The 13104-nt window shown below is 36.2% G+C and overlaps 1 protein-coding gene across 6 annotated transcripts in view; it reads right to left on the bottom strand.

Moving 5' to 3' along the window:
- Positions 1-7490: 7490 nt before the first annotated feature.
- The window catches only part of epb41l4b (erythrocyte membrane protein band 4.1 like 4B), an 86596-nt gene continuing 80982 nt past the window's right edge, over positions 7491-13104 (bottom strand). For all 6 annotated transcript variants that reach the window (XM_061955191.1, XM_061955175.1, XM_061955206.1 and 3 more), the window contains one exon: positions 7491-8549. In XM_061955191.1, coding sequence (XP_061811175.1) covers positions 8486-8549 — 64 coding nt within the window. In that variant the 3' untranslated portion in view covers positions 7491-8485. The remainder of the gene's footprint in view (positions 8550-13104) is intronic.

Here is a 13104-nt window from a genome sequence, read left to right on the forward strand (position 1 = left end):
AAGAACAATTATGGAATGTGTGTGTGTGTGCAAACACTCAAGCAAAGACTACTTAGTGGCCGCAGGCTCAAGTGGGAAGTCCCTTACTGTCCACAGTGATTACACACACACGCACGCACGCACACACACACGCGCACGCACGCACACACATACACACGCACACGCAAAGGCACACACATTATGTGAGAGCAGAATAGCTAGAACAGAAGAAAGAAGAAAAGCAGACACACACAAAAAACATGTCAGACCCCCCCAGGGCAGAATTAACATTGTGTAATTCAATCTTGGTCCTCCCACCCGACTAAAACACTCGCTAAAACACACCACTACAACACGTCATCAAATATGCAGGAGGAGAAAAAAGACCATTCCTTAACACCACTACAATAAAAACAAATTTTCTTTTAATAAAATGATTTAAAAAAGCACTTTCAAACACTGAAGTTCTTTATTGTTTTAACAACTTTGATATTAACAGTCAATAATACTTTTGATTATTTTTTTGATTTATTTCATTCCCTGTGACATATTCCAAACAGCACTCCACATGACTGCAGTCAACTTTTACATTTGTCTTTAAAACAAACAAAAAACAATAAGGTTGATAATCTTCACTATAGTTTAACGTATATTAAAAATAAAAATGTTATTATTTTATTTGAAAAAAAATAGAATTCCCCCCCCAAAAAAGTTCAATTGTTCATATTAAAATTGTAAAGCAGCCACGTTTTACTTCTGGACTGTGTCTGTAGTAATAATAATAACAATTAGAAACACTACAGTATATTAAAACCTCTTAAGGCCCAAGCTGTTTGTTTACATGATTTTTTTATTTCTCTTTGCTATTTGGGCTTATTGGACCCTAATTAGAATAAAAACTAAGAATCATCTTTTTATATGATGTACTTAGTCCATAAGTAACAAACGTGTACTTCATGTTTAGTGACATGCTAATTCTTATTTTTTACACTTTTTTCCCCTGATGTACCCCCTATGAACATTTTTTTAAATTTAAGTACCCCCTAATCAGAGCACAGCATTTTTGGTTGAAAAAAAAGAGATAAAAAAGTAAAATACAGCACTATGTCATCAGTTTCTGATTTATTAAATTGTATAACAGTGCAAAATATTGCTCATTTGTTGTGGTCTTTCTTGAAGTGTTTGGAAAAAAAGATATAAAAATAACTAAAAACTTTCTGAAAAATAAACAAGTGATTCAATTATAAATAAAGATTTCTACACGTAGAAGTAATCGTCAACTTAGAGTGCCCTCTTTGGGGATTGTAATAGAGATCCATCTGGATTCATGAACTTAATCCTAAACATTTCTTCACAAAAAAATAAATCTTTAACATCAATATTTATGGAACATGTCCACAAAAAAAATCTAGCTGTCAACACTGAATATTGCATTGTTGCATTTCTTTTCAGAGTTCTTTTTGACAGACATTTAAAAAAAAAATCTCACGTACCCCTTGGCATACCTTCAAGTACCCCCACTTGAGAACCACTGTGTTATACTCTTCTGACACCACCAGATAGCAGTATAAGTGTCCACATAAGGGCCATAAGACCCCAATTCAGTAGTGTACACAATTTTGAAAATAAGAGCTAAAAGGTGCTGTCCACGCATGTGGCCACTAAGCCTTTAGAGCAGTGGTTTTTAACCTTGTTGGAGGTAGCGAACCCCACCAGTTTCATATGCGCATTCACCGAAACCTTCTTTAGTGAAAAATAAAGTTTTTTTTTTTTTCATATTCAAGACAAAGTTATATGTTTTTGGTAACACTCATCATGTTTGTTACTTAGAATATGTTCCCCATTTATATGTATGGGGAACATATTCTAAGTAACAAAGACTTAATTTAGAGTTATTTGGACACTAGGGGAACATATTCTAAGTAATAAAGACTTAATTTAGAGTTATTTGGTTAGGGTTAGGGCCAGGGTCAGGGTTAGAGGGTTAGGGTTATAATAAGGCCATGCGGAATGAGGCATTAATAAGTACTTAATAATGACTAGTTAAGACCCAATATGTTACTAATTTGTATGTTAATAAGCAACTAATTAATGGTGAATATGTTCCCCATACTAAAGTGTTACCATGTTTTTTTACTGGTGCACAAAATGAACCGTGCATGAACATCACCTTGTTCAAAGAACAAAACCAACACAGTGCAAAAACTCACAACAAATTACACACCTGCAAACCAGTCAGCTGTTTCCGTATCCTTAATACGCCGATAGGGAGAAGTTTGTATTTACACGATGAGTCGGGTGTGTTTTGACCTCCGCCGAACCCCTGAGGCCGACTCACCGAACCCCTAGGGTTCGATCGAACCCAGGTTAAGAACCACTGCTTTAGAGGTACTGCTTCATAATTAAAGGTAGAAAAGTATGCTTTTGAAAATAATTTTCTATTTTATGATTTTCATTTTTTTTTTTAATGCAGCTACCATGTTTTAAAAATCCTAATCATAAACTTGGTTCATCATCCTCATCCTTACAAAAAAATAATTTCAATGAATGCATAAAATTGTGACATTTTCTTCCAAATAAAATCCTCACGTTTTCCCTTTTTGCTGTTATACTAAATAACATCACTATTTTTTTTTGTTTGAATACAAACCATTCATTTATAAAACAAATATATAATTGCATTTGACTTTGAATGTCTTTCTCGTCTTTACCTGCCTTCTGTGATTGGCTGGGTGAGGTCACGTGGTACTGTACCGTGCTTGTCAGTACGGAAGTCAAGTTAAGTAAGTATAACAACACAGCAATTAAGAAACTGACTCATTGCGGGCTGGACCTGATAGGCCAGTACAGGCTGATGATGACACATCACCTGTATTCTTCTTTAGAAAGGCCACATTCCCTCACAGGGAGGGGAACACACACACACACACACACACACTCACAAGCAAGCTGGGCGAGGCTCATCCACATTCCCACGTCAGTCAGTGCAGACGCACACACACACACACACACAAGATGCTCCAACACTGACGATGTGGCCTTGACACATTGACCACAAAGTTAAAAGTTAAAGTTAAAGTACCAATGATTGTCTCACACACACACACACACACTAGGTGTGGCGAAATTATTCTCTGCATTTGACCCATCACCCTTGATCACCCCCTGGGAGGTGAGGGGAGCAGTGAGCAGCAGCGGTGGTGATTTAACCCCCAATTCCAAGCCTTGATGCTGAGTGCCAAACAGGGAGGTAATGGGTCCCATTTTTATAGTCTTTGGTATGACTAAAATCACAACCTACCCATCTCAGGGCGGACACTCTAACCACTAGGCCACTGAGTAGGTGGAGAAAGGGAAAGGCAACATTTAAATACTGGGTTCCATCCATCCATTTTCCTACCGCTTGTCCCTTTCGGGGTTGCGGGGGAGTGCTGGAGCCTATGTCAGCTGCATTCGGGCGGAAGGCGGTGTACACCCTGGACAAGTCGCCACCTCATCACAAGGCCAACACAGATAGACAGACAACATTCACACTGGGTTATTTTTTATCAAATGTTTTTTGATCCATCACATCCATTTTCTACCGCTTGTCCCGTTCGGGGATATAATGTTTTATTTCTGATATCGTGTATGTGAGGGAAACAGACGAAGGTGTTGCCAAGTGTACAAAACATCCATCCATCCATCCATCCATTTTCTACCGCTTATTCCCTTCGGGGTCGCGGGGGGCGCTGGAGCCTATCTCAGCTCGGGCGGAAGGCGGGGTACACCCTGGACAAGTCGCCACCTCATCGCAGGGCCAACACAGATAGACAGACAACATTCACACTCACATTCACACACCTTAAAAATTCAATGACACGCTGACAACATTTAAAGGTAACAAACACATTCTTACTTACATTAAATGTCACTACCATGAATTGATTAACGTGGACCCGGACTTAAACAAGTTGGAAAACTTATTCGAGTGTTACCATTTAGTGGTCAATTGTACGAAATATGTACTGAACTGTGCAATCTACTGATAAATGTTTCAATCAATCAATCAAAAGTCAGCTTTAAACTCTACAGATAGGCACCAGCACCCCCCGCGACTCCAAAAGGGACAAGCGGTAGAAATGGATGGATGGACGTGCAATAAGCGTGACTTCACTTGCAGGTGTTGTGTGATGTAATATCGTCTGCTGCCACAATTCACACAATTTGTCGCTATCTGGTGGACACTTTTAGACAGCAGCTTAAAAACATGATAATTAAAATAATGTATTAAATGGAATCGACAGTAAGACATTGGATGACCACTAACAGGAAACAGTACAATTAATATAACAATATTTATTATATGTTTTGAAATACATGAAGAAAATAACCCTTATTTATTTTTTATTTTGTTATAATACATTTATTAAAATTAAATGGATATAAAAACAGTACAATTAATACATTTCTAATTCATTGGAATATATTAAGAAGTCGTGTTGTCTATCTGTGTTGGCGGCTTGTCCAGGGTGTACTCCGCCTTCTGCCCGAGTGCAGCTGGGATAGGCTCCAGCACCCCCACCACCCCGAGAGGTAGTTTTATTTACACTTTAATTTGCTCTAATAATATATTTATTGAAATGAATAATTTAAAAACTACAATTAATGCAATAACATGTATAATTTATTGGCATGTATTAAGAAAACACGCTTTATTTAGTTTGAATTTTGCTCTAATAATACATTTATTCAAATTTAAAAAATAATACAAGGATTTTACGATCTATGTACCGGTATTTAGAATGTATTTGAATTTATTAAGGTTTTATAAACTTTTTAATTTTGCTGCAATTATAATACATGTATTAAAATAAATCATTACAATCAGTACAATTTATATAACTGTTATCTTCTTGAAATATATGAATAAAACAAGCATTATTTGCCTATTATTTTTGCTCTATACATTTGTTCAAATAAAAACTACAATTAATATATTTATAATATATTGGAAAATACTGTATTTGGAACATAAATTTCATGTACTTCTTATTTTGCTCTAATACATTTTTTAAAACAAACTACAATATTAAAGCAGTACAATTTATAGAATCATATTTAACTGTAATATATCAATAAAACATGCTTTATTTTCTCATTTGAGCTAATATATGCATTACAATAAAATAAAAATACAACAATTTTACAATCAATTTATTCATAATTTATTGGAAATGTATCAATAAAACAAGCTTTATTTTTATTAAAATTACAACAACAATAATTTTACAATTAATATATTTATAATTTATTGTAATATATTTATAAAAAAGCTTTATTTGCTTAGTCTTTTTGCTCTAGTAGTACATAAAAACCCATAATGCTATTAATATATTTATAATTCAATCAATTCAATGCAATCTATCAAATATCAGTTTTTTATACTTTTTTGAACTAAAACATTTATTACAATTTAACAAATCATTTATATTACAAACCCTCGTTTCCATATGAGTTGGGAAATTGTGTTAGATGTAAATATAAACGAAATACAATCATTTGCAAATAATTTTCAACCCATATTCAGTTGAATATGCTACAAAGACAACATATTTGATGTTAAAACTGATAAACATTTTTTTTTTTTTTAGCAAATAATCATTAACTTTAGAATTTTATGCCAGCAACACGTGACAAAGAAGTTGGGAAAGGTGGCAATAAATACTGATGAAGTTATTTGGAACATCCCACAGATGAACAGGCAAATTGGGAACAGGTGGGTGCCATGATTGGGTATAAAAGTAGATTCCATGAAATGCTCAGTCATTCACAAACAAGGATGGGGCGAGGGTCACCACTTTGTCAACAAATGCTTGAGCAAATTGTTGAACAGTTTCAGAAAAACTTTTCTCAACCAGCTATTGCAAGGAATTTAGGGATTTCAGCATCTACGGTCCGTAATATCATCAAAGGGTTCAGAGAATCTGGAGAAATCACTCCACGTAAGCAGCTAAGCCCGTGACCTTCGATCCCTCAGGCTGTACTGCATCAACAAGCGACATCAGTGTGTAAAGGATATCACCACATGGGCTCAGGAACACTTCAGAAACCCACTGTCAGTAACTACAGTTGGTCGCTACATCTATAAGTGCAAGTTAAAACTCTTCTACGCAAGGCGAAAACCGTTTATCAACAACACCCAGAAACGCATATCATCAAAGGGTTCAGAGAATCTGGAGAAATCACTGCACGTAGAAAGCTAAGCCCGTGACCTTCGATCCCTCAGGCTGTACTGCATCAACAAGCGACATCAGTGTGTAAAGGATATCACCACATGGGCTCAGGAACACTTCAGAAACCCACTGTCAGTAACTACAGTTGGTCGCTACATCTGTAAGTGCAAGTTAAAACTCTCCTATGCAAGGCGAAAACCGTTTATCAACAACACCCAGAAACGCCGTCGGCTTCGCTGGGCCTGAGCTCATCTAAGATGGACTGATACAAAGTGGAAAAGTGTTCTGTGGTCTGACGAGTCCACATTTCAAATTGTTTTTGGAAACTGTGGACGTCGTGTCCTCCGGACCAAAGAGGAAAAGAACCATCCGGATTGTTATAGGCACAAAGTTGAAAAGCCAGCATCTGTGATGGTATGGGGGTGTATTAGTGCCCAAGACATGGGTAACTTACACATCTGTGAAGGCGCCATTAATGCTGAAAGGTACATACAGGTTTTGGAGCAACATATGTTGCCATCCAAGCAACGTTACCATGGACGCCCCTGCTTATTTCAGCAAGACAATGCCAAGCCACGTGTTACATCAACGTGGTTTCATAGTAAAAGAGTGCGGGTTCTAGACTGGCCTGCCTGTAGTCCAGACCTGTCTCCCATTGAAAATGTGTGGCGCATTATGAAGCCTAAAATACCACAACTTAACAACTTAAGCTGTACATCAAGCAAGAATGGGAAATAATTCCACCTGAAAAGCTTAAAAAATGTGTCTCCTCAGTTCCCAAACGTTTACTGAGTGTTGTTAAAAGGAAAGGCCATGTAACACAACGGTGAACATAACCTTTCCCAACTACTTTGGCACGTGTTGCAGCCATGAAATTCTAAGTTAATTATTATTTGCAAAAATAAAATAAAGTTTATGAGTTTGAACATCAAATATCTTGTCTTTGTAGTGCATTCAACTGAATATGGGTTGAAAAGGATTTGCAAATCATTGTATTCCGTTTGTATTTACATCTAACACAATTTCCCAACTCATATGGAAACGGGGTGTGTATAATAAAACATATAATTCTTTATATTTCAAGTCCCCTATAATGAATCTGAATAAGCATTTCTGTTTTTAAACTTTTACTTATTGGAATACTAAGAGAACAATATTTACTTGTTCTTATTAAAAACCACCTGTCTTTATTTACATTGTGACTTTTCCTTTTCTGTAATGATATTAAATGAATACAATCAATGAATACCAGTATATTTCATGTATAATCAATTGTAAATGTATTATTTTGCAGGTTGTACAATCTTGAACAATACAATAAAAACAATAAACATTTAATAAAATAAAAAAAGTGGCGATAATGTGTTTACAATATATTTAAGGGCAGAATAAAATGTCCCCAATAGAAAAAGAAACTTGACAGTGAAATGAATGAAAGACTAAAGAAGCATGCACATACGAGTACAAACAACAACAACAATAGCAACCATTAAATCCCTGAATTGTATATTTGGAAAAGAGTTATAAATGATTGTTTTGGTGCAGCAGTGCACAAAGCAATGTGCATAAAAGCATGCTCAGATGAGTGCGGTGCGGAGGAACACCAGCCATGAGTTGAAGTGAAGACAGAAAGCTCACATTTTGCTGTTATAGCTGTGAAAGAAAGCGCCTGGTTTTTATTTCATTTTCACTTCCTGTATTGTACTGCCGTCCCAATGTTTGGACAAACACTGCATTAGTTAGAAGTGGATCAGTCTCTTTTAAAATATCTTTTAAGTTTGATACATTCAAGTCGTAACTCCTGAAGAGCTGAAAATAAGTCAACAATCAACCAGCATACAGCAGTATAAAGAATAAATACATATATTTATATTATATAATAATATTAAGCATGCAGCATCTGCAGCTTGAAGTCCATTTTATTAGTGTCCAAACCTTTAACACGTTAAAACATTTTGATACATTTTGTACATTAAAGATGTTTAAAGCAATCCGTCGATGCTAACATCTGAACTTTTTCTTACAGCTAAATACTGTCATTTGTAACGCTTTATTAATAACCAAGTCATCTGATTATTACAATATGCCTAAGGCCAATAGAAAACCAGCTGCGGGCTGAGAATGGCGGCAGGGGCCACACTTTAGACACGCCTGCAGTGAGTTTGGACAGAAAGCGCCGAGAAGAAGGAACACTTTGAAGCAAATATCATTTGTGCAAAGAAATATTCACAAATGTTGAGCTCCGCCAACGCTTTTGGGGTCGTTCCCGGCGGGGGTCAAAGGTCATGGTCTCAGAGCTTGGTGATCAGGAGGGCTCTCAGTATCTTCTCTCTGTCCACACGCAGTTCTTCTCCACTACACACACACACACGGTTAGATTTAGTACACAAACGTAGAGCACAGTAGACATAATTTGTGTGTTATTATGAATATTAATGACACTATACTGGTTGGAATTAACAACTAAACTGTTCCTAATGTTCTGACCCTTCTAGAAGCAGCACTATCCATGTTGTGTGCATTGTCATCTTCAGGTGTGTAGATTATTCTACCTGTGAACCTAATAAAGTGGCCCATCAGTTGAAAAAAATAAATTGTTCCTCGAGGAAATTATGACAAATATAAAAGTAGTCTATGCGTCATCAAAAGGATCTGAAGTGCAGCACGGCGGCCATTTGCTCCTTTTTTTATTGGCACCAGTGTGGTGGCTTTACTGTTACTATGGCGACAAGAACTGCACAATGCTTGTACCAGTACACACATGTGTGTGCAAGTAATTGGACGAACGTTTTGTTATTTTAATTGCAAAAGTTCAAGCAAAGAAAAACATAACTTGAAAGAACTCCAATGAACAAATGTAGAAAAGCAAGCAGTCTGAGATCAGAATGAATAACTTCAATCAATTCCACGACTCATCCACATCTGATTGCTCTTTTGCAATAAGTCTGGACAAAAATCCCTGCTAAGTTCTTCAATAACAACTTTTGGTGCATATTTTTTTTCCACAAACTACAAATTGTACAAGCTTAGAGGCTTTTATTGTTGGAGGTTCCACTGTACATGAGAGTATGTATACCTTGTACAAGTGGATGTATGTATGTATATATGTATGTACGTGTATGTACAAACCCCGTTTCCATATGAGTTGGGAAATTGTGTTAGATGTAAATATAAAAGGAATACACTGATTTGCAAATCCTTTTCAACCCATATTCAATTGAATGCACTACAAAGACAAGATATTTGATGTTCAAACTCATAAACTTTTTTTTTTTTTGCAAATAATAATTAACTTAGAATTTCATGGCTGCAACACGTACCAAAGTAGTTGGGAAAGGGCATGTTCACCACTGTGTTACATGGCCTTTCCTTTTAACAACACTCACACTCAGTAAATGTTTGGGAACTGAGGAGACACATTTTTTAAGCTTCTCAGGTGGAATTCTTTCCCATTCTTGCTTGATGTACAGCTTAAGTTGTTCAACAGTCCGGGGGTCTCCGTTGTGGTATTTTCAATGGGAGACAGGTCTGGACTACAGGCAGGCCAGTCTAGAACCCGCACTCTTTTACTATGAAGCCACGTTGATGTAACACGTGACTTGGCATTGTCTTGCTGAAATAAGCAGGGGCACCCATTGTAACGTTGCTTGGATGGCAACATATGTTGCTCCAAAATCTGTATGTACCTTTCAGCATTAATGGCACCTTCACAGATGTGTAAGTTACCTATGTCTTGGGCACTAATACACCCCCATACCATCACAGATGCTGGCTTTTCAACTTTGCGCCTATAACAATCCGGATGGTTCTTTTCCTCTTTGGTCCGGAGGACACGACGTCCACAGTTTCCCAAAAAAATTTGAAATGTGGACTCGTCAGACCACAGAACACTTTTCCACTTTGTATCAGTCCATCTTAGATGAGCTTAGGCCCAGCGAAGCCGACGGCGTATCTGGGTGTTGTTGATAAACGGTTTTTGCCTTGCATAGGAGAGTTTTAACTTGCACTTACAGATGTAGCGACCAACTGTAGTTACTGACAGTGGGTTTCTGAAGTGTTCCTGAGCCCATGTGGTGATATCCTTTACACACTGATGTCGCTTGTTGATGCAGTACAGCCTGAGGGATCGAAGCTTAGCTGCTTACGTGCAGTGATTTCTCCAGATTCTCTGAACCCTTTGATGATATTACGGACCGTAGATGGTGAAATCCCTAAATTCCTTGCAATAGCTGGTTGAGAAAGGTTTTTCTTAAACTGTTCAACAATTTGCTTACGCATTTGTTGACAAAGTGGTGACCCTCGCCCCATCCTTGTTTGTGAATGACTGAGCATTTCATGGAATCTACTTTTATACCCAGTCATGGCACCCACCTGTTCCCAATTTGCCTGTTCACCTGTGGGATGTTCCAAATAAGTGTTTGATGAGCATTCCTCAACTTTATCAGTATTTATTGCCACCTTTCCCAACTTCTTTGTCACGTGTTGCTGGCATTAAATTCTAAAGTTAATGATTATTTGCAACAAAAAAAAAACATCAAATATGTTGTCTTTGTAGCATATTCAACTGAATATGGGTTGAAAATGATTTGCAAATCATTGTATTCCGTTTATATTTGCATCTAACACAATTTCCCAACTCATAGAAACGGGGTTTGTATGTATATATGTGTATGTATGTATGTATATACTGTATGTATGTATGCATGTATATATGTGTATGTATGTATGTATGTATATATATATATGTGTATGTATGTATGTATGTATATATATATGTATGTATATATGTGTATGTATGTAAATATGTGTATGTATGTATATATGTACAGTATGTATGTATGCATGAATATATGTATGTATGTATGCATGTATATATGTGTATGTATGTAAGTATATATATGTATGTATGTATGTATATGTATGTATGTATATGTATGCAGGGGCATCTAAAAGGTGGGTAAGTGGAAAGTTTTTTTTTTATGTAATTAAAAAAATATGTAGCTATGAAAGTTAAATGTTGCTTGAATCAAATGAAGAATGTCTCACACAATATAACTTATCAAAAGTACAAAATGGTTTGATCCACCTGTATAGCAGCACACCTAACTTTGACCACTTGACTCAACCCAGAGTCAATCAAAGCCATCAAATCTTACCATGAAGAATTCCCACACAGCACAGCAAGATGAGGCGATAGAAGATAAATATAAATGATCAAAATATAATATATCTATCAGCAGCATAGGAGAAAGTTATGCACATGTTTCACTTTTGTATGGCTTTGCATATATTTGTGGTGCGTTCAAGGGCCCTCGCTTACAGTTATAAACAGATGTGTCACTGGTTTGTAAAGACAGAGAGACTTAGCTCCCAGTACTAATGATAATATAATATAATATATATATGTATAACATATATGTATATTATAATCATAATTATGATGTCTTATTATGATTCATATTATCCACTGATGATGATCCTGTGTGTAATCTCTACACTGTAAAGTAAAGGGAAACTTGACAGATTACATTTTTCATATTTAAATGAATAATGACATTTTATATGATTATCTAAATTCTTATTTTGGCCATTTTGTATAGAATTTGTTAAAAGAGAAAACTTTTTTTTAAACAAAACCCAATAATTTAGAAGGTATATCTAAATATGTTAATCCGATCTTTAAAAAGTAAAAAATCTAAATAAGATTTTTACATATGTTTTAAAAAGATGGTTTACACCAAATCCATGAACTAATTATTATTTTAGTGCACGTACACATAGCAAGTGTGTGACGTTGGGTTTAGAGTTGCATGGGGGGTCCTTTAGGAGTGCAGAATTTGGTGCAAGCCCCTGAATGTATATGTATTTATTGTACATGTGCATGTATACAGTATGTATGTACATGTACAAAACCCAAAACCAGTGAAGTTGGCACGTAAATAAAAACAGAATACAATGATTTTCTAATCCTTTTCAATTCATATTCAATTGAATAGATGCAAAGACAAGATCGAACTGAGAAACTTTTTTTTTTTTTGCAAATAATCAATAACTTAGAATTTAATAGCAGCAACATATGGCAAAAAAGTTGGCACAGGGGCATTTTTACCACTGTGTTACATGGCCTTTCCTTTTAACAACACTCAGTAAACGTTTGGGAACTGAAGAGACCAATTTTTTAAGCTTTTCAGGTGGAAGTATTTCCCATTCTTGCTTGATGTACAGCTTAAGTTGTTCAACAGTCCGGGGTCTCCAGCGAAGCCGGTTACATTTGTGGGTGTTGTTGATGAATGGCTTTTGCTTTGCATAGTAGAGTTTTAACTTGCACTTACAGACGTAGCGACACACTAGTTACTGACAGTTGTTTTCTGAAGTGTTCCTGAGCCCATGTGGTGATATCCTTTACACACTGATGTCTGTTTTTGATGCGGTACCGCCTCAGGAAACGAAGGTCACAGGCAATCAATGTTGGTTTCAGCCTTGCCACTTACGTGCAATAATTTCTCCAGATTCTCTCTGAAACCTTTCATGATATTACAGACCGTAGATGGTGAAATCCCTAAATTTCTGGCAATAGCTCATTGAGAAATGTTGTTCTTAAACTGTTCAACAATGTGCTTACACATTTGTTCACAAAGTGACTGAGCATTTCATGGAAGCTACTTTTATACCCAATTATGGCACCCACCTGTTCCCAATGAGCCTGTTCATCCGTGGGATGTTCCAAATAATGTTTGATGAGCATTCCTTAACTTTCTCAGTCTTTTTTGCCACTTGTGCCAGCTTTTTTGAAACATGTTGAAGGCATCAAATTCCAAATGAGCGAATATTTGCAAAAAATAACGTTTTCCAGTTCAAACATTAAATATCTTGTCTTCGCAGTGTATTTAATTGAATATAGGTTGAAAAG

This window comes from Nerophis lumbriciformis, linkage group LG04, assembly GCF_033978685.3.
Source record: "Nerophis lumbriciformis linkage group LG04, RoL_Nlum_v2.1, whole genome shotgun sequence".
In the NCBI taxonomy this organism is placed as follows: Eukaryota; Metazoa; Chordata; class Actinopteri; order Syngnathiformes; family Syngnathidae; genus Nerophis; species Nerophis lumbriciformis.